At 37.6% G+C, this 22,138-nt stretch overlaps 2 protein-coding genes across 5 annotated transcripts in view; one reads left to right on the top strand and one right to left on the bottom strand.

The window, feature by feature from the left end:
* The window catches only part of stx17 (syntaxin 17), a 94,236-nt gene extending 86,254 nt beyond the window's left edge, over nucleotides 1–7,982 (top strand). For both annotated transcript variants that reach the window (XM_048524163.2, XM_048524172.2), the window contains exons 4-8: nucleotides 146–374; nucleotides 2,588–2,712; nucleotides 3,048–3,098; nucleotides 7,065–7,151; nucleotides 7,507–7,982. In XM_048524163.2, the coding sequence (XP_048380120.1) occupies nucleotides 146–374; nucleotides 2,588–2,712; nucleotides 3,048–3,098; nucleotides 7,065–7,151; nucleotides 7,507–7,755 (741 nt within the window). In that variant the 3' untranslated portion in view covers nucleotides 7,756–7,982. The remainder of the gene's footprint in view (nucleotides 1–145; nucleotides 375–2,587; nucleotides 2,713–3,047; nucleotides 3,099–7,064; nucleotides 7,152–7,506) is intronic.
* erp44 (endoplasmic reticulum protein 44) overlaps nucleotides 7,291–22,138 on the bottom strand; it is a 92,998-nt gene continuing 78,150 nt past the window's right edge. For all 3 annotated transcript variants that reach the window (XM_048524138.2, XM_048524150.2, XM_059655416.1), the window contains 6 exons: nucleotides 21,636–21,693; nucleotides 21,312–21,428; nucleotides 19,502–19,613; nucleotides 12,173–12,314; nucleotides 10,314–10,416; nucleotides 7,291–8,650 (listed from right to left, as the gene is read on the bottom strand). In XM_048524138.2, the coding sequence (XP_048380095.1) occupies nucleotides 8,549–8,650; nucleotides 10,314–10,416; nucleotides 12,173–12,314; nucleotides 19,502–19,613; nucleotides 21,312–21,428; nucleotides 21,636–21,693 (634 nt within the window). In that variant the 3' untranslated portion in view covers nucleotides 7,291–8,548. The remainder of the gene's footprint in view (nucleotides 8,651–10,313; nucleotides 10,417–12,172; nucleotides 12,315–19,501; nucleotides 19,614–21,311; nucleotides 21,429–21,635; nucleotides 21,694–22,138) is intronic.

Here is a 22,138-nt window from a genome sequence, read left to right as displayed (position 1 = left end):
TGTTAGGTAAACTAAAACAGGGTTACTTTGCCTCTGACAGTGCCGGAACAGTATTCTCTACCTTTATAAGCACAAAGATTCACAGAAAATTGAAATAACTATAATGTTATTCAAAAACATTTTTTCTCCTCATTTTATCCTACAGCAGCTACGAGCTAACATGAGAGAAATGGAAACATTATGTCTTCGGGTAAGAGATGAAGATTCACAAGCTTTAGAGAAAATAATAAACCCTGTACAGCAGCATGCAGCAGCAGCTGTGCTGGAGTTCCTGAAACTCCATTCAGAGATTCTAGAGGAGTCAAGTGGACACTGTAGCATGAATAATACACAGACATCACATTCATCTCTAGTGAGGTCCCAGACTGTTGAAGGTAATATATTTGGTTTAGTTATGCATAATAATAACCGATGACTTTCTCATCTCTTTAACTGGCACTGATTGTTGCTTGAAAAAGTAGTAAACCATGTGGTTTCAATGAGGATTATATTTGTAGTATAAATTTCATTCCTATTATATGTGTTCACTTTACCTTCCTTTTAAGGTTTTAGCAAAGATGTGTAGTTCGGGTTGTGGCTGATTTGCTCGCCGAGCTGGCTTGTTTTTGTTCAGGCATTTTGTCACCATGCTAGGTGACATCATCAGTGGAGCCTCTGATGGAGCTGATTTGTGTCATTTCCGGTTTTATTCTGTATGGGTTTGTATATGGGGTCCAATTTTAAGTTTGCTGTTTGCATTATGGGTGGAGAACCATGCCTCTAGGAATTGGCTTGGGCTACTGTGGTTACTTTGTCCCAGTTAAACTGATGGCCTTCACTGAGTTTACTGATATTAGGGAGAGTTTGTCGTGCTGTTTTGCTGCTACTGATGTTACTGTATTCTAATGACTAGTTTCCTTCCTGTTTGTCCGATGTAATGTTTGTGGCAGTCGTTGCATGGTATTTTGTAAACTATGTTGCTTCTGCATGTTGTGGGAATGGAGTCGTTAATCCTCGTGATAGAGTGGCTGTGGGTTTGTGTGTCACCATGATTCCTAGTGGTCATAAGAGTCTCGTCAGTTCTGATATATTCTTGATATCAGGCAGTGTGGCCAGAGTGTACTGTTGTCTATTTAGCAGGGACCTGTGGGTGAAGTTGCGGGAATATCTGTTCAAAGAAAAGATTTTGTACAGGCGTTGTTCCGCTTTCCTGGGTAGTTCTGGCATGTTGCAGTGAGTTGCGGCCCATTTAAATAGTATCCTAATACAGCTTTGTGCACGTTGGGGTGGTTGCTGTGAAAATTGAGGATTCGGTCAATATTTCTTCTGATATTGGATGCTCTTAGAATAATAGTAACAATATTTTTGGAATGTAATTTGTCCAGTTGTTGTCTTCCCCCATATGGGTAGAAATGGAAGACTCTGACTTCAATGGCGTTAAGTCTAGGGGTAGTAGTGTGGTGACTGGCTTGAAGGGGAAATTGCAGTTGTCATTTGCCATAGTATCTAGTGATCTTGCTCTTTAAGGTTTGCCTTACCCGTTATTGAGTGACCCCGACAGAACCCTAACAGAGCATCATTGAGCAGGTTATTACAGAATTGTTGTGGTGCAGAAAGAGACTGTTCAGCCCAACATATTTGCGTTGATTCTGAGGATCTTATTTTGTTGCCAATCCTCTGCTGAGGGAGGTAAGAGGATTGGGAAATCCAAAACAATGGAATTGTTGGCAGTCTTTTGTGTCCCAATAGGAACATAAAATTCATCTCCTGAAAGAAAAGCTTGTAAACATAAATCACAACCAGAATTTCTGACACATTTTATTGGTGAATTAATAATATTTAAAGTAGAAGTTTTATTTAGCACTGTAAAATGGTTGTCCTATCATAAGGTTAAGTATTTAGAAAGTATTCCCAGGCAGCCATGAAAGCCTGGTTGTAATGGTGCATTATTTCTGTTTAGAGGAAACATTTTACAGGGAAGGGGGGGGGAGAGAAATAATCAGGATCATCTTGCATCAACTACCAGCTTTGTAATGATTTAGTTTCATATCTACTGATATGAAAAGGCACCTACGGAGCCATTTGTGAATCTTGCAGAAGGAAGAAGATAGAGAGAGATAATGGAGACTGCAGATGCTGGAGATTCCAAGATAATAAAATGTGAGGCTGGATGAACACAGCAGGCCAAGCAGGAAGAAGATAAGTTACTGAGAATTTCTGTTATTTGAGGAACTCTTACTGTTTTATTGAAGTTAACAAGAATACAAGATGTGACTTTACATTTGTAAACGAACATCAGTTAATATTTTTAGTTAACAGGTCTGCCCTCATCTAAATTATCGTTCAGCCAAGAAATGATCTCTTTTTATGGTGTAATTTTTAGGTTAAATTGTAGTTAACTGAAACCCTTACAAATTTATGTATGAAATAAATTACAGGATTGAGCAAACAAAATGACCTTATTCTGAAATAAAACTGTCAGGAGGAGTGACATTTTTGTCCCTTTCCAGAAATTACCTGCAAAATGAGATGATACAACCAATTAAATATCAAAGATTTTTAAGACTACGCAATTGGACATTGCACTGATTAACTATTTTTCCTGTAGGAACAATTATAAGTTCCCAAGCCTTGGGCTCACCATCGTCCCAATGTCTGGTTCAGGTGAACATGCCACTGCCACAGATTCCACAAGATCAAGATGCTGCCGAATCATGGGAGAAGTTGGAAGAAGTAAATTATAGTCTTTTGAACTTAAGTGAAATAATAACTGGCGATGATATATCTTTGCAACACAAAATAGAATTAGTTTTAATATAATCTTATTTGATGTCATCTAGATTTAGGCTGTAATTTTTTAAGTAATTCGAAGTATATGTAGCATTTTCTATAGTACCTATACTCTGATTAAATGAATGGTAAGGGTGTTTAATTCACTTTATTCTGTTGAATTACACAGACTAGTAGTAACGTTAACTGCAGGCACTTCTAGACAGTCAGGTTTAATGATTTTTTTCTGGGATACATTTGAGTAGCTTGTAATGTTCATTTACATAATTATTTTTCAGGATTTAAATGATCTTAGCAACTTGGTAAATGAATTTTCTCAGTTACTTCATGTAAGTATTTATCTTTCAATTACCTGTGTACTGAATGAAGGAAAATCTATTTCTTTAGTTCATGTCATATGTTTTGAATCTGCAAGAATAATTTGTGGCTAAATAGAACAAATTGAATTTCTGTGAATTAAAAAGGATACTCTAACACATAAGCAACACCATTGGTTCTGGAAATATTACACTTTACACCGATTGTAATAACTCTGGTATCAAATTAAACATGACTGCACATCCATGGACTTAATAACAACAACAGGACCACAGCCAGCCTTTGTGAGCTGTGCAATCACAACCACTCCAGACGTGTATCGCTAATTGCTACTCTCAAGCAACTTTTGTTAACACAATTTCCTCCCTTCTGTATTTTCTTCCACTATTTGCCCAATGGTAATTCTACCTCTTATGCTTTTATCTATTACATCCTCTTCTCCTCCCTGCAAAAGGTAATTATTACCTTTACAATCAGTTCTGTGAATAAATTATATCAACCCAGCTTGGAAACTCCAAAACTGGTTTGTTTCGGCTGATCTGTATTCATCCACATTTTACAAAGTTTTGATAGTCAAAATGTTGCAGTTACTTAGATCGAATTTCCAAATTTAGAAAATCTGAAATCCATGATCGTTCTCCTTTGAATTGGAAATGTAACATTAAATCCACAATGGTGCTAAGCAATGTATGATGCGACTATATTGCAAAATTCTTAATTGAAAAAGGGAATGTATTGTATGGACACAGACATCAATGGTCCATTATTGCAGAATGACAAAGTAATGGGTTTCAATATTATGTAGTTGTTTGGGAAAAAGACATGCATTGCACAAGGCTATTGATACTGTTTCGACTAAATAGATTTTTAAATGGCCAACAGAGTTAATGCAGCAACATTGTCGTCTGGTAAGTAACTCGCAAGGTGTCCCTTCTTATCCCTTCTGTGGCCCGCTGCCATTAGATTTCCAGGTGAAGGTCACAGTGACCAATGGGATCCTGTCATGTATGGAAGATGCTGCCTTTGGCATGCATCATCCCACCTCCAAAATCTTGGCAGTAACCCTGCTTGCTATGTTCTAATGCGCAAACCAGCCTCATGTTCCAGGACCAGTCTGGGCTTAACCTTGCCTGCCTTTGTCCTGACTAGATGTTTTGTGTTTGACCTGTCCTAAAAGATTCTGCTGAAAGGATGCCCATTCTGGTTTTGGGGCCCGGTTGGTCTGGCCACTGTAATACAGGTAGTCAGTCAAAAATGCGTCATTCCAGGAGAGTATGTTTCTCGATGTTTTACAACACACAGCTGGAACCAGCGCAACCCAGACCAGATACATTTGAACCGGTACAAGACAACAGCACTGAGGATGTCACCAAGTAAGGGGACAAAACAGCTGCTATCAAATCCCTTAGCTTGGTAAACACACCAATATCTACAACTAGCACTCAAGCTATAAATCTTCACTCAAACCCTGGAGAGTATATTTTTCCTGTATTATCGGATTTCCCCAAAACATATCCCAAATGCCAGGATGAATGACTCTCTCAATGCTTATACGAACAGAATAAATCGACATTGCAGCTTTTTTCCCCCAAAAGTCCACATCACTTGTGATGGAAGCAGAGACATTTATTAAAGGAAGGTTAGTGACATACTACTGAATGACACATTCAGGTATTAATACGATTGTACATGACAGCCCCTTCAAAAGGAGCAGGAGATGGTCTTGATGTAAAAAATATAGTTGACAGAAAAGGGCATAATCTACTGCATCATCTCTAACAAGACACCTCCCTCCCTCCCTCACATTTACGATAAGTAATGTTATTTTGCTGAGCCTAAATGGCGGCACGGTGGCTCAGTGGTTAGCACTGCAGCCTCACAGCGCCAGGGACCCGGGTTCAATTCCAGCCTCGGGCACTGTCTGTGTGGAGTTTGCACATTCTCCCTATGTTTGCGTGGGTTTCCACTGGGTGCTCCAGTTTCCTCCCAGACTCCAAAGATGTACAGGCTAGGTGGATTAGCCATGCTAATTTGCCTGTAGTGTTCAGGGGTGTGGGTCTGGGTGGAATGCTCCAAGGGCGATCTGGACTTGTTGGGCCAAAGGGCCTGTTTCCACGCTGTAGAGAATCTAATCTAAATTGCTTTACAGCCAGTCCTGTCTACGTTTCAGCATAAAATCATAGCAGATGCTAGAAACCTTATTTTTCTAAAAACTTAAAAATACAATACTTGTAGCTTTCCCCAACTCATTGCTATGGCTTTTGTGGTCAGTGGCAAATGGTGGTGGTGCTTCCTGCCTGGGGACATGTATCAATTGCTGACATGAATTCTAACTTTCCTGGTTAGTTTTGCTATATTAGGTGTGGGAAATAACTAGCCTCGCCCATTGCTTGAGGTGTGGTAACATTCAGGTTAAACCACCACCGGTTAGTTGTCTTTGTTTGATGAGGGAACAGTCCTTTGGGATATGGCAACTACTTATTTTTAGTGTAATCAAGCAGGTTATGCAGCTAATCAGAGACATTCTCACCTATAGCAAACCGGGAAATTACTGCTCTTCACTCAGTCATTTTAGTGTGAAACAAGATTGGAACATAATAAAAGTATTCAAGTAGAAGCCAAGGTATCAGTTTTTTAAAGTAATAGTGCACCAATAATTAATAGATACACCTTTAATCCAAGGGAGTTTACAACAAAGTTGAGCATACAAAGTGCAAACTCAAATCGACAAAGTCCATATTGCTGTCTATTTTTTTCTGGGATCTTCTGATTCTAGCGATCACAGAAAAGGACAGTGGAACAGAGTAAAGGAAAGACAACATATGCCCTTTTTTATGTAGTGCAAGCTACTATATTTAAACATCTACTCTGAATGGGTGATATGGTTAAGTGGCAAATTAGTTGTGAGGTTACTCTGATGTTATTCAAGGCAGTATGCAGCATTTGAGCCATGTGCATGGAATTCTGGGAATTGCCCCTCCAACCTGCATGTCAGGATTTCCACAGGGTCCTGACACAATCTTCAGTTGTATGTCTGGTCACCAAAGAATCAGCGATCGGCTGGAAGATTTAACTTCTAACATTTCTATCTGCAAGCACAATGGTAACCCACCCTCTGGAGGAAAGGTTTGATTTAATCTTCATTACTGCATTTAACTACGCAATGTCTGAGTTTTATGTTGGCTAGAGACAAGATTAGTGTCTTGTAAAACTGCTGATTTAATGAATTAAAGTCTAAACAGGATAAATGACAGTACATTAATACACTTAGAAATTACTTTAAGGGATTACTCGCGCAACTAAAATTTGTCTACTTCCTATCTATTTTGTTTCAAAAGATTAGAACAGTGCTGCAATTGTATAATATATAAACTAAATGTAAATAAAATGCATGTTTTGGCTTTTTGAACCAATCATCTTACCATTACACACTTGATATAGTAGGGAGTGATAAACTTAAAAGACCACAGAGTGCTAGATCCGGGCTTTGCCAAAATGTTTGAACAAATTTTCACATGCACTGTAAAAACTAAATTATTGAAATGTATTTTGTAAGTCTTACTTTTTTCCTTCTAAAAAGTCTTTGTTCTGTGGGTGTAAAGGAGGTACAGCTGAAATAAGGAACTCCAAGTGTGACCCTGTGACAGAAGTTGATTCGATTGTAGCCATCAGGATGTTAAAAAAATGAAGGTTTTTTTAAAACCACAGAAGTGTAAAGAACTGCTGCCCTCTAATGGGTTAAAATAACACTAATCTGTGATCATTTAAGAACAGATTTAATCTTGATAAATTTTTAAAAGACTTGGCAAACCATCTAAACAGTCTAGCAGGAAAGGTGGTACTTTTAAGACACTGTAGATTTATTGACTACCAGATGAAAGACGTTGCAAACTCTGATTATAGGCATTATAATTGTGCGTATTGGTTGACTGCTGCTTCCCAGCTGGAAAGCTAGCACATAATTCCTTTACATCTAGACCCAACAGGAGAAGATTGACAGCATTGAAGACCATGTCAGTACTGCTGCTGAGAATGTTGAAGAGGGAACCAAGAATCTGGCCAAGGTAGGGATCTTTGCCTGCTGAGTAATCAATGGCACTCTACCTGCCAGCAATACTCTGAATTAACCCAACTGATTGATCTGGCCTCTCTAATGTTAAGGGAAACAGCAATTAAAAAAATAAGGGAGAAGTGACACACTGCATGGCAAAAAAAAAAATCAATCTGTATTGTGATGGTCCCATGCAGTGAAACCAACTAGCACTGCTCTGTACATAGTAATCATCCAGAGAACAGCTGCAGTAAAGAAAGACTTTACACTGATGGATTGGCACCAGCTCTTAAGACAGCAAGAAATCACACAGTAACTTACAATCTAGTTTGTGTCTTTGTTAAACCTATTTTTCATTGATTTTTCAGGCCGCTAAATATAAACTTGCAATGTTGCCGGTGGCAGGTGCTCTCATTGGTGGTGCGATGGGAGGGCCTATTGGCCTGTTGGCAGGCTTCAAAATTGTGGGGGTCGCAGCTGCAGTCAGTGGAGGGATACTGGGCTTCACAGGTGGGAGGCTGTTACTGAAGAAACAGCAGCAGACGTTGGACCAGGAACTCGCACTTTCTTCCAGCTGCCCAGAGCTGAAGACTCAAGCTGGAAAAAAATCTAGTTAAATTGCGCAAACTTAGCTCTTTTAAGCTAAACCTTGGAAAAAGGCTTAAAAGAGAAACAATTTTATATACAATTTGTAAACTGTAGGATTTGTCTCCACCAAAATCTAATGATTATTCATTTTTAATGACAGAAGATCAGCTGTATATACTGATAACAAATGTACAATCATTAAATGTTAATATTTGTATATTTTAAGTGCTTTATTAAAATATTTATCATTTAAAAACTATTTGGAATGCAAATTGTATGATCATAGCTTGAACAAAATCTATTCACCAACCTTGGTAGGCCACTTATTTTATTTTTGTTTCCTCAAAATTAAGAGATCAACACATTCTCACAGGAATGTGAAACATGAACACCAAGCCACTCCCACAGAGCAAGGAACAAATGAACACTTTCCACTTAAAGAAAAATGCATGTGGAAATAATACGAAGTGATGAGGCTTGTTTCATGGGACAGTATGCAGCCAGCATACTCTTGCCAAATCCTGGTACAAGAGATGACCTTTTATTAGAAAAATTTAGGATCTGCAAATGACCAGTGTTTATCAACAGTTATACATTTAACAGTTTTATTAAAATCCACTACACTGAATGACCACAGTACATCGACATATTCACAAGCCAGGGAAGCAAAGAAAAATAAAAAAAACACAATTTGTCAATTTTTTTTGTTTTATCCAAAATAAAAACTGTACACACAGACTTATGAAAATATAGGCTTAGTATTCCTGCCTCTCATCAGGCAAAGCTCTTTGATTTCTGGTCTTGTACAGTTCCTTCATACATCTATAATTCATCTTTCTCTCTCTTGAGGATGGTGTACCTGTGTTCACTTGGAGCTAATTTCTGGAATGAACTTTCTGGGGGGCTGCTTGCAACTTCACTTGGCTAGGATTTAAAAAAAAAGTATGAACTTGTGAATAGAAGTAAAGTAGCAACTTTGAGAAGTTTGACAATTTTAAGTAACGGTAATTATCTGGTCTCTTGATTTCCAAAACCACAGTAAATCTGAATTTATAGAACTTAGAACAGTACAGGCCCTTTGGCCCACGATGTTGTGTGGAACTTTTACCCTAAACCTAAGGTCTGTCTAACATCCACCCCTAGCTTGTATTATTATCCACATGCCTATCTAATTGCCACTTAAATGCCCCTAATGAGGCTGACTGCACTACCCTCTCCGGTAATGCATTCCATGCCCCTACCACTCTGAGTAAAGAACCTATCTCTGATGTCTTCACTATATCTACCTCCACTCACTTTAAAACTATGGTCTCTCATAATAGCCACCTCCACCCTGAGAAAATGTCTCTGGCTGTCCACTTTATCGAAACCTCTGATCATCTTGTACACCTCAATCAAGTCACCTTTCATCTTTGTCATTATAAAGAGAAAAGCCCTAGCTCTCTTAACCTTTCCTCATAAGACCTTCCCTCCATTCAGACAATATCCTGGTAAATCTCCTCTGCACTTTTTCCAAGCTTCCACATCCTTCCTGTAATGACGCGACCAGAATTGGACACAATATTCCAGATGTATGGCAGTTTTAAAACTTACATTTTCCTATTACTGTACTTTGATTCCATTATTTACATAGGTTTATAATGAAATATGGTACAGGCCAATAGATATAGCATTCCTTTCCTTCAAGGTTCATTGAAATGGTTAAAACTATATCCAAGTATTTCTCAGTATTATTAATTTATATCTCTGCCTTGCAAGTGCTGACAGGCTAATTGTATTTTTTTACTAATATAGGAGATATTAAAGTATTAACCGTCAAAACACTTTGTGACATTCCATATGGTAAACTCCTGAAACATTTAAGGTGTGATGAGTTGTTTTATAAAAAGGAAACCTTTAAATGTCAATAAATAGCATGATTAATTTGTACAGTATTTTCAGTATACAGACCATTTGTCCCAAGAAGCCCCTGATAACCAGCAAATCAAGCAGATTAAATTATCAACTTTGAATATAATCATTAACACGTGATTTGAAATTATTAGTTTAATTGCTCATCAAGGGCACCACTATGCATTGTACAGCATTAGCTATACTGACCACCATTAAAACAAAAATAAAATTAAATAGGAAATCAAAGCTGAACAAAACCATCCAAGAAACCAGTGCAGATTATAAAACTGTGCACAAGGATTTTTAAATTTAAATGTCTACAATGCATTTAATACAAATCCAGACTTGACTATCTAGATTTATGGCATTAGACCGCTTAACACCAGACAGATTCCTACATTGTGATTATTTCCATCATTCATTATGCATTACATCATAAATTACAAATAGCATGAGACTAAAACTGCAATTAAATAAATGTCTAGGCAGGGATCTTAAACATTTTAGCATTAGTATAAACCGTACTATACAGATCAGATATCATGAAATGAGTAATGGTTAGAGGGGTTAGAACTCAGACATTCAAAAAAAATTATGATTGAGAGTAAATATTTATAACACACTTCACGATAACTTATTTTCAATCACTAACCCACCAAGGGCATCATCAAAATTCTCGACATAAGTTTCTTACCTGGCCAGGAGCATCATCAGTGGGATCTGGGCCATGGTGGAACTCCCTGTGTAATTTGCCAGAGTGCAGATCTAATACGAATTGTTTCAGTGCACCTGGAGTACTGAAATTAAAGTAAAACAGTCAACTAGCTGAGCAAAATAGAGCATGAAACAGGAAATAAAAACAAGCCACTTAAAAAGTCAATCCCAATTGATTCTTCTTTTAGTTAGTCAGAGGCTATTTAATTGAAAGGAGGCAGAAGACGAATTGCCAGTTTATACTCTGTTGGATTCTGGGATTTTTCAATCCCTCTTAGGGCATTACAGCAACGACAGCCTATTGCTGCCCCTCAATAACTCCTACAGTGCATAGCCCTGCAACAGCTTTTCTGAATAGCAGCTGAAAAGCAGCCAACAGCAGGTATCAAACAAAGAGTTTACAAATACGAGCAACAGTCAGGTAGTTGGTATTGATAGACAGCTTTCAAAAGGAGCTCTGAGCAAAGTAATTGCATACATTGCAGACAAAAATGTTGAAGAAAGATCAATTTAAATTTAATCTTAGATCATCTGTTGTCACCTAAAGTGCTGAAATGCAGCAATCAATTTTATCTATAAAATGTCAAATTTGCTGCAATCATGGAGACTATTGTTAGTTAGTCTCAATAACTTTGAAGAATGTACTGCATCTTATAGACTGGATCCCCTAGGAAACAAATAATAATTTATATACATGCTAAACATTGGCTCAAATTGCAGTATTATTTTTAAAAAGAAGCTTGCTGTAGTTATTTCTTTCAAATATAAGCTCAACAGCACGTAAGCAAGTCATTCTAAGAAAATGTTCAGCCAATGCACACTAAAAAATACTTTTACATTTATTTGTTCTGATTCATGGTTCTGAAAAGCAGCTGCTAGTGATACAGATATGTGTCAAAGTATCCCTAGTGCTAAAAATTTGGGAAGTTTTATTTCATGAAGGTAATAGCTACATGCAGGTGGACCTACAGGTATGGATACATTTTACACCAATCATTAAGACAAAGGTCAAAGAACAATAAACAGATCCATTCCCCAACAGAAGTCCGGTATGGAGATTCGGATTAAGAAACGTTCTCTAATCCAATCAATGCTTTACCTGGAATCTTCCTTCTCCTTTGTAACTCAAACATTTATTTCATTTTGTTAAAGGGAGCATTAGAATACAATTTGGGTAGACATTGCTAATAGTTTGGACAGAAGACATTTGTTGATCAGTAGCTCACAAATATTCACTATTCTTATTCCACTTCATTTTTAATAGATGACGTATAGATTCTACTTAAGACTATCAAATGTAGCACATCCATTTAAAAAAATAAAACTGAATCAAGTATTGGCTTGCACTCAAGCTTTGTTTCAAATAATATATTTTGCATATGGGGAAATTCCACTCTAGTTTTAAGTGCAAATGGATGCAGACAGTGTCTTGTTTCCCCACCAGTGAAACCTCAAGTCTGTAGATATAATGTCTCATGTCAAAATGTCCTTTACCTTTTTTAAGTTTAAAAAGTGACAAGGTATTTTGATGGAAACAGGAAATTTGATAAATTTTGCAAAGTTTGCTAACCTAACATATAAAAAGGTGGTATGTGGTCATCTACGAAGTTAGGGCAATTAATTTGCAGTATCACCACAGAAATTACTAGTGTGTTTTACGTGGTGTCATCACTGAGATTTCAAAATGCAGAAGAAAATATCACAGTAGAAAATGCAGCAAATTTGCAGACCAGAGCATGAATACTTCAGAAACTCAAGACACAACCACCAGATATTTTATTATCTTTAATATGATTGCATTTGGAGATTATTAAAGAAAGAAAAAAGAACTGTACTTACTCTATGTCTTTAAAGTTTGGGAAGAGATACATATGCCGAAAGCTGTCAATAGCGATAACTGGGCAATCTGCTGGTGTCTTGTGTATATGTAGAAGAGGATGACGGAACTTGTCACAGTCAGCATGCAGGAAGTTTATAGTACCTATAAGTTATTCATGTGTTAACACTGTCATACAAATGCATGCGTTTGTGACCTGAATGCAGGATAACAACAGATTGACATTGTATTTACATAAAAATGAGAAAGAACATTACTTCTTTCCTCATGAATTCCTCCCAAAAGGAATTTTCAACCATTTAAGAAAAATTTTGAATTAATATAGTCACAGCTTTCGAATCAACAGTTGGACTGTTTTCTCGACAAACGTTATACATAAATACAGACCCACAAAGTAATTACTACCTATTTATATTTATGTTTATATAAGCATCCTTACCAGTTTGCATTTATACACAGGAACCAAACCAAAGTTTCTGGAAAAACTCAGCAGGTCTGGCAGCATTTGTGAAGGGGAAAACAGAGCTAACATTTCGGGTCTGGTGACCCTCGGAACACTTCTGAGGAAGGGTCACTGGACCCGAAACATTAGCTGTTTTCTTCTTCACAGATGCTGCCAGACCTGCTGAGCTTTTCCTGCAAAAAACTTTGTTTTTGTTCCTGATTTACAGCATTTGCAGTTCTTTCGGTTTTTATTTGCATTTATACACAAATAAATTATACATTCCATTTCCATAAAATCTTTGCCAAGTGTTTTGTTGTAACTGTTGTATATGTCTAAATAAATCTAGTCCCATTTACCAGAATTTGGCCCATGTCCCTCCAAACCTTTCCTCTTCATGTACCCATCCAGATGCATTTTAAATGTTGAAATTATACCACCCTCCACACCTCCTCTGGCAGCTCATTCCATACATGCACCACCCTCTGCATGAAAAAGTTGTCCCTGAGGTCCCTTTTAAATCTTTCCCCTCTCACCTTAAACCTATGCCCTCAAATTTTTGATTCACCCACCCCGGGGAAAAGACCTTGCCTATTTATCTGATCCATGCCCCTCATGATTTTATAAATCTCTATAAGGTCACCCCGCAGGCTCTGTATTTACTGCTTCTTCATTCCTGCAAATATACCTCTAGCATGTTCTCCAATAATCTCTCAAATTACTTCTGAATTTCACTTGCCACACCTGCCTTCAAATCACAGAAACTGCTGTATGTCAAGTCCATCCATGCTAATTACATCATTGCTTTCCAACCACAGGACTTCTGCCTTTAACTCTGGACTCCTATCTAGTGCTTAAAATGTACAAGTCATTTGTTCCAAAAAGTCACCAAAATGACTAGAAAAAATTCAGTAATGAGTCAGAGGTAAGTTGTCCCCATAGCATAATGGACAGAACTAGTGAGGAATCGCTTCTTCAATTAGTGACTATGTCTCTTACACGATTGCTCACGAGCAGCAAATGTGGGAAACAGCAATTGAAAGAGCAGTGAACAGTTAGGAAAATAAGTAATGGAAACAAGGGAACTGCTGAAGGTTTGGAGCTGTTTTTTGCTGGGAGCTAGGGTTATGCTTTTTGCCAGTTAATAGGAGGGAGTTAGTGCATCTGCTGAGTCTGAAGGCAGGGATGGAGGAGCACGTCACAAGAGGAGTAAGAAAAGAAAGTAGGAAGAGGTGGCTGTAAGTGAAGTGAGGGTGTGGAAGAAGAGGCCTGCAAGAGTTGTGGGCAGAGAAGGAGGATGTAAAAGAAGTTTTAAATCTGTCAACAAAGGTGTACTGAGCTAACTTGGAGCCAGGATAACTTGAAATCACTAATGTAATAAACTCTTTGAACGTAGAATATCTAGCTTAAGGCTGAAAAGTGCAGTAAATACTGCAAGGGGGAAAGATAATTTAGTTGTTCAACATTGATTACCATTAGGTGTTCAAAATGCCTAGCACTTCAGCTCTGGAATTATTTCCCAAAACCTCTCCACCTCTACCTCTGCTTTTCTTACTTATTCCATAAGATCTTCCATTTGGACCAAATGTTTGACTACGTGTCCTAATATCACCTGTGTCTTCATGTCTGATTTTGCTTTACAAAGCTCAAGAAGTATCACGGGAATTTGAAGATGTTGAAGTGTAATTGAATTAGGTGTATTGTCACTTGTACTCACATGAGTACAATTGTATCTTTGAACAACTTAAGTACAAAGATAGCCAGGTACAGAAACACAGTACAAAGCAGAAAAACAAAAAATTAAACATTACAATCTTTCTTGCTAAAAAGTAGAAAAACAAAGAAGCACACTTAACAGTTCAATGCCACAGTCTGTATAATCAAATTCATGCAGATAATTCACAACACAATTATAGTAACTGTATACTTCACTACGGCTATATTATTCTGGTCACATTTAAAAAGAAGTGTCAGTTTCACCAGTTGCTAAAATATACTATACAAGCAGACAAACTTTGACTACTGAATTAATGTTATTTTTCTTAACAACTCAATTGCATCACTGCTCCATTGTTGCTGGCTGGGGCTTGTAACACAGTTTGTCTAAAGGCTTGCTCTAAAAAAATTATTCACATTTTTGCCAACTAATGGTACCATCATTTCACCATTGCCACACAGTTATCTTCCAGGCTGGACTGTTAATAGCAACTTTATTCTCTACATGTAATCTGAAATGCAGTTTTTTTCTGTTCTTGAAGAGTTTACTCAAGAGATTAATAAAAACCCCGTAAAATATTTAAAATGGAAATTACTGTAAAAGCTCAGCAGGTCTGGCTACATCTGTGGACAGAAATCAGAATGAACGTTTCAGGTCCAGTGACCGTTCTTCAGAACTGTGCTGAAAACCAGCAATTTCGGTTTTTGTTTTTGACTTCCACCATCCACAGTTCTTTGGTTTTTTGATTGATATTTAAAATGGGCTTCCTTTCAATACTTAAAGTTAATTTTCCATTCAAGATTTTCAAAGGGTCAGGCTGCTAACACTGAAAATTGTCACTATGATAATCAGTTTTATCATAAGTTTTAAGTGAACTACAATACCAAAGTAATATTAAAACTATACCAGGATGAATGACAATAATACTAGGAAAAAGATGCTGAATACTTTTATAGATAAGAGAGAAGATGACAGTTTAACTCTGTGAAGCAGTGTGTTTCATCTTGAAACAGGTTTATGTTGCTTATATGACTTTGTGCAACCATATGAATTAAGTTTTAATTCAATTATGACTTTATGTAAGATGCAACGCAAGTAGCTGTGACTTGGCTATCATTGCACCATACCAAGCAGAACTGTATGTTGTTGCCGTCACAGAGGCTAGCAGATCTTCACTGTTTATGACAAGTATTAACTTTACAGTTCATAAGTAACTCAAAAAAAGTTTAACAAAATTTGCTATTATACTCCAAACATATGTACATTGTAATTGTATTGCTGAAGGTCAATGTGAGCATATACAGTAGACAAAATTAACAATATAATAAAGTATACAATAAGGATTTTTATTAAAATAATTTGGAGGAGTATGTTGTTACAGACTTGAAATTTTTATACAGTATAGTTACTAAATGTGAGAAGATAGCTTAGTAGGTCTATGATGCTCAGAAATCTGGATAATGCTGACAATTGGAGGACAAAATGACAGTGACTCAATTTTCAATTACAGACTTGCACTTCTTAAAGGGTCAATTTTTCAAGCCAAAGCCAACATTTTGGATTTTGCTGGCACTTCCTCTATAAAAGAATGGAGCAGGCATGTGGAGATATGGAGAGGTAAAGCATTTGTGTGTCTATTATACTTTATAAGAAAGCTAGAAAATGTTTTCTTAATAATTAATATGATAAATTATTTAATTAAATGTCACAACACAGCAAAGCCATTTTTCAACAACATGCATTAACACTGTCTTTGACAGAGAAAAATAAACAAGATTCATAGGTACAATGAAACAGAACGGTTATAGGCCAAAATAAGACTTATTAGGAAGGCGACTGAAAGCTTGTTCATAGGCAGGTCATAAAGAAGACCTTAAAAACAAGAAATAGGTGTCAGGCTTTTAAGAGAAGGAGTTCTAGATTGAAGTGCCCAGAAGGATCAAGACTGGAGGTTGCCCAAAAAGTGGGATCCAGAGCTTAGAAACGCAACTCAAGTTGAATTGGATCCTGAGATTCAAAACTGTGATTCAGCACAAGACAACCCATAGGACGGGGACAGAAACAGTGACAGACGAATGGACCTTTAAACGAGGACCAAAGACAATAGTTTCAGACTTCACATTACAGGAAAATTTGATTAAAGATTGGACATCACTGGAAGAGTTGAAAAGTAGTGGAGAGGTAAAGTTTGATTTTATGACTATGTATGAAAGGAGACCTGAAATAACTGGTTCATACCATTGAAGTTCGGTGTACAAATGAAAGAGTGCCAAGGCGAATATTTTGGGGGAAATAAGACAACATGGAAAAAGAGGTCATTGCTGGAGATGTCGTGGCTGTGATTGAACAAGTCCTCCCCCAATGCTTTCTCTTCATTGTCCAGCTGGGTAGAAGAACACAGCCTGTTTTCATTCCTATATATCTAGTCGTAGCTATGAGTTCACCTGCAATGGCTTCTTATTCAGCTCCTGCACCATCAGTCTAAAACACACCAGTCTCCACATACACAACTATGATGTAATGATCACCTCTCCAACCTGTCCATTGTCTCTAATTTATCAGACCACCCGTCTCGCATCAGTTCTGGATGAATAGAAATTTCCTGCAACTAGATGGTTGAAGGTTGAAACCACAAATTCCACTTCCTAGTCACCAACATCAACCTTCTCGCTGGCTATTGTCTGAGATCATTTGTAAACTTAGTGTTTTATCTGAACACCAACTCCTGACTCCACACCCTCTCCATCACCAAGTGCACCTACTTGCATTCTTAACAATATCCACTTATATCTGAGCCTTAGTTAATTTACTACTAAAACCATAATTCATGCTTTAATTAGTATTACAATGAACTCGTGGACAGTCTCTCCTAATCCTGCACATTACAAAATTTTGATCTTCTCCAAAACTCTTGCCACGCGTGCCTGAACTCTCAGTAAGTACCGTTCACCTGTCAATCATTGTGGTCCCTAACCTATGTTTCTTCTCAGTTCCTTTTGTAAAAATTAGTACCCTTTGGCTCAAATCGCTTGTCCTTCTCTACCTTTGCAACTTCCTCCGGTCTTTTGTCCTCTGTACTCTTCCAATTCTGACCTCGTGCATATTCCTAATTGTCTTGACTATTAGCAGTTGTGCCTTTGACTACTAATGTCCAAGTTCTTAAATTCAGTTCCAAAACCTTTGTATTACTCCTTTCTCCTTTAAGATGCTCCTTAAAACCCGTGTCTGAAGATGGCTTTGGTCATCCTTCCCAAAATGTTTATGCAGCTTGATGCAAGGTTGTCTTGATGCTGTAATAAGATGAATACTGGATGAGCAAGTTTCAAATGTAGTGTTACATGAAAGATGGGCTTCGATTTGGGAAGCGACATGTTTGACCACCCGAGTGGATAAAACTTCAGCCTGCAAGGACAGAAGGGTGCAGCGCAGCAGCGTGAAGAGTAAGGTGTTGCTGGTGAACTTGAAAGATGAGGGAATAGTGCCAGAGGAGCCAAGGAGGAAGTTGGGTAGTGTGCAATTCAACAGGAGTTAAGACAGCAAGGAATGGGTCTCTACAGGATAGAATTGGGAAATGAGCAAGGAATCAAGAGAAAGGTACACATTTAGGGCTAATTGAAAATAACATGTCTTATGGGCAAGTAGAAGCAGTGATAAGACCACAAGACATAGGAGTGGAAGTAAGGCCATTCGGCCCATCGAGTCCAATCTGCCATTTAATCATAGCTGATGGGCATTTCTACTCCACTTACCTGCACTCTCCCTGTAGCCCTTAATTCCCCACGAGGTCAAGAATTTATCAATCTCTGCCTTGAAGACATTTAACGGCCCGGCCTCCACTACGTTCTGTGGCAATGAATTCCACAGGCCCACCACTCTCTGGCTGAAGAAATGTCTCCTCATTTCCGTTCTAAATTTACCCCCTCTAATTCTAAGGCTGTGCTCATGGGTCCTACTCTCCCTGCTTAATGGAAACAACTTCCCTGCGTTCACCCTTTCTAAGCCATGCATTATCTTTTAAGTTTCTATTAGATCTCCCCTCAACCTTCTAAACTCTAATGAATACAATGCCAGGATCCTCAGCCGTTCATCATACGTTAGGCCTACCATTCCAGGGATCATCTGTGTGAATCTCCGCTGGACACGCTCCAGTGCCATTATGTCCTTCCTGACATGTGGGACCCAAAATTGGACACATTATTCTAAATTGGGCCTAACTACAGCTTCATAAAATCTCAGAAGTACATCACTGCTTTTATATTCCAACCCTCTTGACATAAATGACAACATTACATCCACTTTCTTAATCATGGACTCAACCTGTAAGTTAACCTTTAGCGTATCCTAGACTAGCACTCCCAGATCCCTTTGTACTTCGGCTTTACGAATTTTCTCACTGTTTAGAAAATAGTCCATGTCTTTTTCCAAAATTCTTTTTTCCAAAGTGTGAAACCTCGCATTTGCTCACGTTGAATTTCATCAGCCATTTCCCAGACCACTCTCCTAAACTGTCTAAATCTTTCTGCAGCCTCCCCACCTCCTCAGTACTACCTGCCTGTCCACCTATCTCCGTATCATCGGAAAACTTCGCCAGAATGCCCCCAGTCCTTTCATCCAGATCATTAACATATAAAGCAAACAGCTGCGGCTCCAACACTGAACCCTGCAGGACACCACTTGTCACCGGTTGCCATTCCGAAAAAGAGCCTTTTATTCCAAATCTCTGTCTTCTGTCAGACAGCCAATCCTCAATCCATGCCAGTAGCTCACCTCAAACACCAAGGTCCCTCACCTTACTCAGCAGCCTCCCATGAGGTACCTTATCAAAGGCCTTGTGGAAGTCTAGGTAGATAACATGAGTTACATGAGCTCTTCACACTCGATGAGAGGAGAAATATTGAAGATTTCAAAGTTGATAGTTTTCTTCGCACTCCAGGATGATCATTTAAACAGATTAATTGACTACTTATGGTGGAACCTTACTATGTGCAAACCTGCTGTACTTTGTCATACATTGTAACATTTGCCATACTTACAAAACACATCATTAGCTGTAAAGTGCTTTGAGACAGCCAAGAACATGAAAATGCTATTCAAAAGCACACTTTACAGATTAAATGGCTTACAACTGTATATATTTTAAACAGACAACTGATTAAAAAATAAAACAAATACCTTTCTCACTGATCAACTGTCGTGCAGTTTCATGCTGAAATTTTTCTAAGCTTGCAGTGTCTTCTTTCAAGTGGAACAATATAAGAAATGGCAGGCCCTCTTCGGTTAACTCCTGAAAAATACAACTCCATTAACAATTCTAAATAACTTATTCTGCAATGATCAGTTCTCAGCATGCTTTAAGTCTGTTTCATTTCTTTTGGCTATTAAGTGTAGAAGTCTTTACAGTGTAAATCCAAAGTGATAAAGGACACGTGGCAATAGCCCCTTCATCGGGTACTATAGCTGCTTTAATTTTAGAATTATTTGTTACCATACATTATAAATCATTCAAAATTTCTATCCAAGTAAAGACTTTGCTTGTAATATCTGATTTTTAAATTTATCTTTTAAAATTTAAGTTTACTCTCATGCCTTTTCTTTACATTCTCTAACTACAGTGACTTCCAGTACTGAGCTCAGTAATCCAAGTCTGGCCTAACCACTGCAAAACTTTTAAAGCTTTACTGTTCTGTCTATATATCCTATTACTGTTTGAAATAAAAACTTGCCACATTGCCTGGACAACTGAGTCTATGAATCAATTTCTAATTCTTCCATTGTTAATCTAACATGACTACACTGCATGTTTTGCACAGTTTACAATACTTTACTGTTACCATTCATTTCACACTGTTCTTCCCAATTCAATAGCTGATTTAATTCATTCTGAAAATTCAATGCTACCTTTTCTATCTCCATTGTTCTTCTTACTTCAAAAACTTGGACATCAACAAGAATGCTTTTGGCTTTTATGACTAAGTCACTTATTCAGATCAGAAACTGATTGTGAAAGTAGTCCACTCAGCAGCTTTTCCTCAAAATGAGTTACATTTTGTCAAAAAAAGTGATTCTGCCTGCAGAGGGAGTTATGCACAGGTTTACCTGGTCTGCTTATTTTGATGCTGACTGGTGCAGTTACTGGGGTAAAATGTTTAACTATTTAAAAGCTTGCAAATGGTCTTTTAGGATGCATTTCAGCCAAGGATTTTAAGAAACAGGCTAACTGACTAACAGGTAAGACAGGAATAGTAGCGCATACTTTAATAACTTCACTACACGTCTTAGCAAGATTTGCAATATACTTGCACGGAATTATGACTCAACCAGGATCATCTGGACCCCGTGGGCTACCCACGCAGAAAGGAAAAATATAACTTCACTTATTCAGACATCCAAGCTCTTCTCAAAAGGCACTGATGGAAGAAACTCTTTACTTTGGTCTATATCAGCTCATTCAGGCACAAAGGAAGCAGGAAACAATTTTTTTTTCCCCTTAGAGGCTTACCTGAAAGTTTCTTCCACAACAAAATATTGGCCCTTTCATTTGTATAGGCCTTTCCTTAGTCTCAAAATATAACACTGAATAATAGATGGTAGGAATGTAATTATTCATCCTAATCTGAAAATGGGACTGCAAAAGGAACAAGATGAAAGTATGCTTTTCAAAAGCCAAATCAACACAGACTACGCTTACATGACCTTGTGGCATGTACTGTCACAGATGTGAAAAGTAATCCGCTTAAATACCTGTTCGACCAGGTGAACAAGGAAAGTCAGAAGATCAAAATTGAAAATTGAAAAAAGAAACAGAACCAGCTGTCTAACAAAGTGACAATATTTGCAGAGTTATAAGTGGATGTTTTTCCCTTAAAATGCAATATTTAAAGGGAAAGACTCAAAACTGCTGATTGCGACGAGTTAAGCAATTTTCACAGTATTAGTATAGAACTTTTTATTTGAAATGAATACAGGTTAAATTAATGCTTACCTCACCATTTTCAAAAGTGATTTCTCTAACCAATGGAACACACTTATCTTGGGTCCACGCAAATGTGAGGTCAAAGTTTGTTAATGAACCCAGATACACCATGTCAGGACTATTTTCCTAAGGAAAAGGGTAAAATATTACACATGTATAAGTCAGAACCAAACAAATGGCAGGTTGAAAAATTCAATGGTTTCACAATAATATGAGAATTGATGCTACTGAATAACTGCCAGACTACTAAGAAAAACTAGTTACAAATTCTAAATAGCAAACAGCAGGCTAAGTGGTTTCAGCAATTACTGTCAAGAGGGGCTTTGAACCTACCCCAAGTGGCTTGTAAATTACATTGTCACCACTATATCTCTCTGGTTTTGCAACAGCCCTGTAAAAGGAAAATAGAACAATCAGGATAGGCATCACTCACATTAGTTTCAGTTTCATTGTTGCAAAATTATTCAATAACAAGTCTCCATTCTGAAACAGAATTATCCATTGCAAGCCAGTACGCAATCCATCTCTCCCTGATCACAAGTAGTCATAAAACGTCATGATTTAGTGGAACAAAAGTACCGCAAATGAATGGGTTTGTACTGGAGTTCGCAAATGAAGTTAACATTTTATCCTTTGCTGAAATATAGCACATAAATCATTTTGATGTGTTTGCCGAGATGTAATGCAAATGGAAGTTGAATATACCCATTAGCAAGTACTGAATACAACTTGAAATAGACTGTTGCTCACAAAATTACATTTAGTCATATGAGTTCTATATACTCTTGGTTCCACATACATCAGAGAACTATAAACTATTGTCAAGACGGTTCCTT

This window comes from Stegostoma tigrinum, chromosome 2 (assembly GCF_030684315.1).
Source record: "Stegostoma tigrinum isolate sSteTig4 chromosome 2, sSteTig4.hap1, whole genome shotgun sequence".
Classification (NCBI taxonomy): domain Eukaryota; kingdom Metazoa; phylum Chordata; class Chondrichthyes; order Orectolobiformes; family Stegostomatidae; genus Stegostoma; species Stegostoma tigrinum.
Note: the sequence above shows the minus strand (reverse complement) of the source record. Positions and strands in the feature narration are given on the sequence as shown.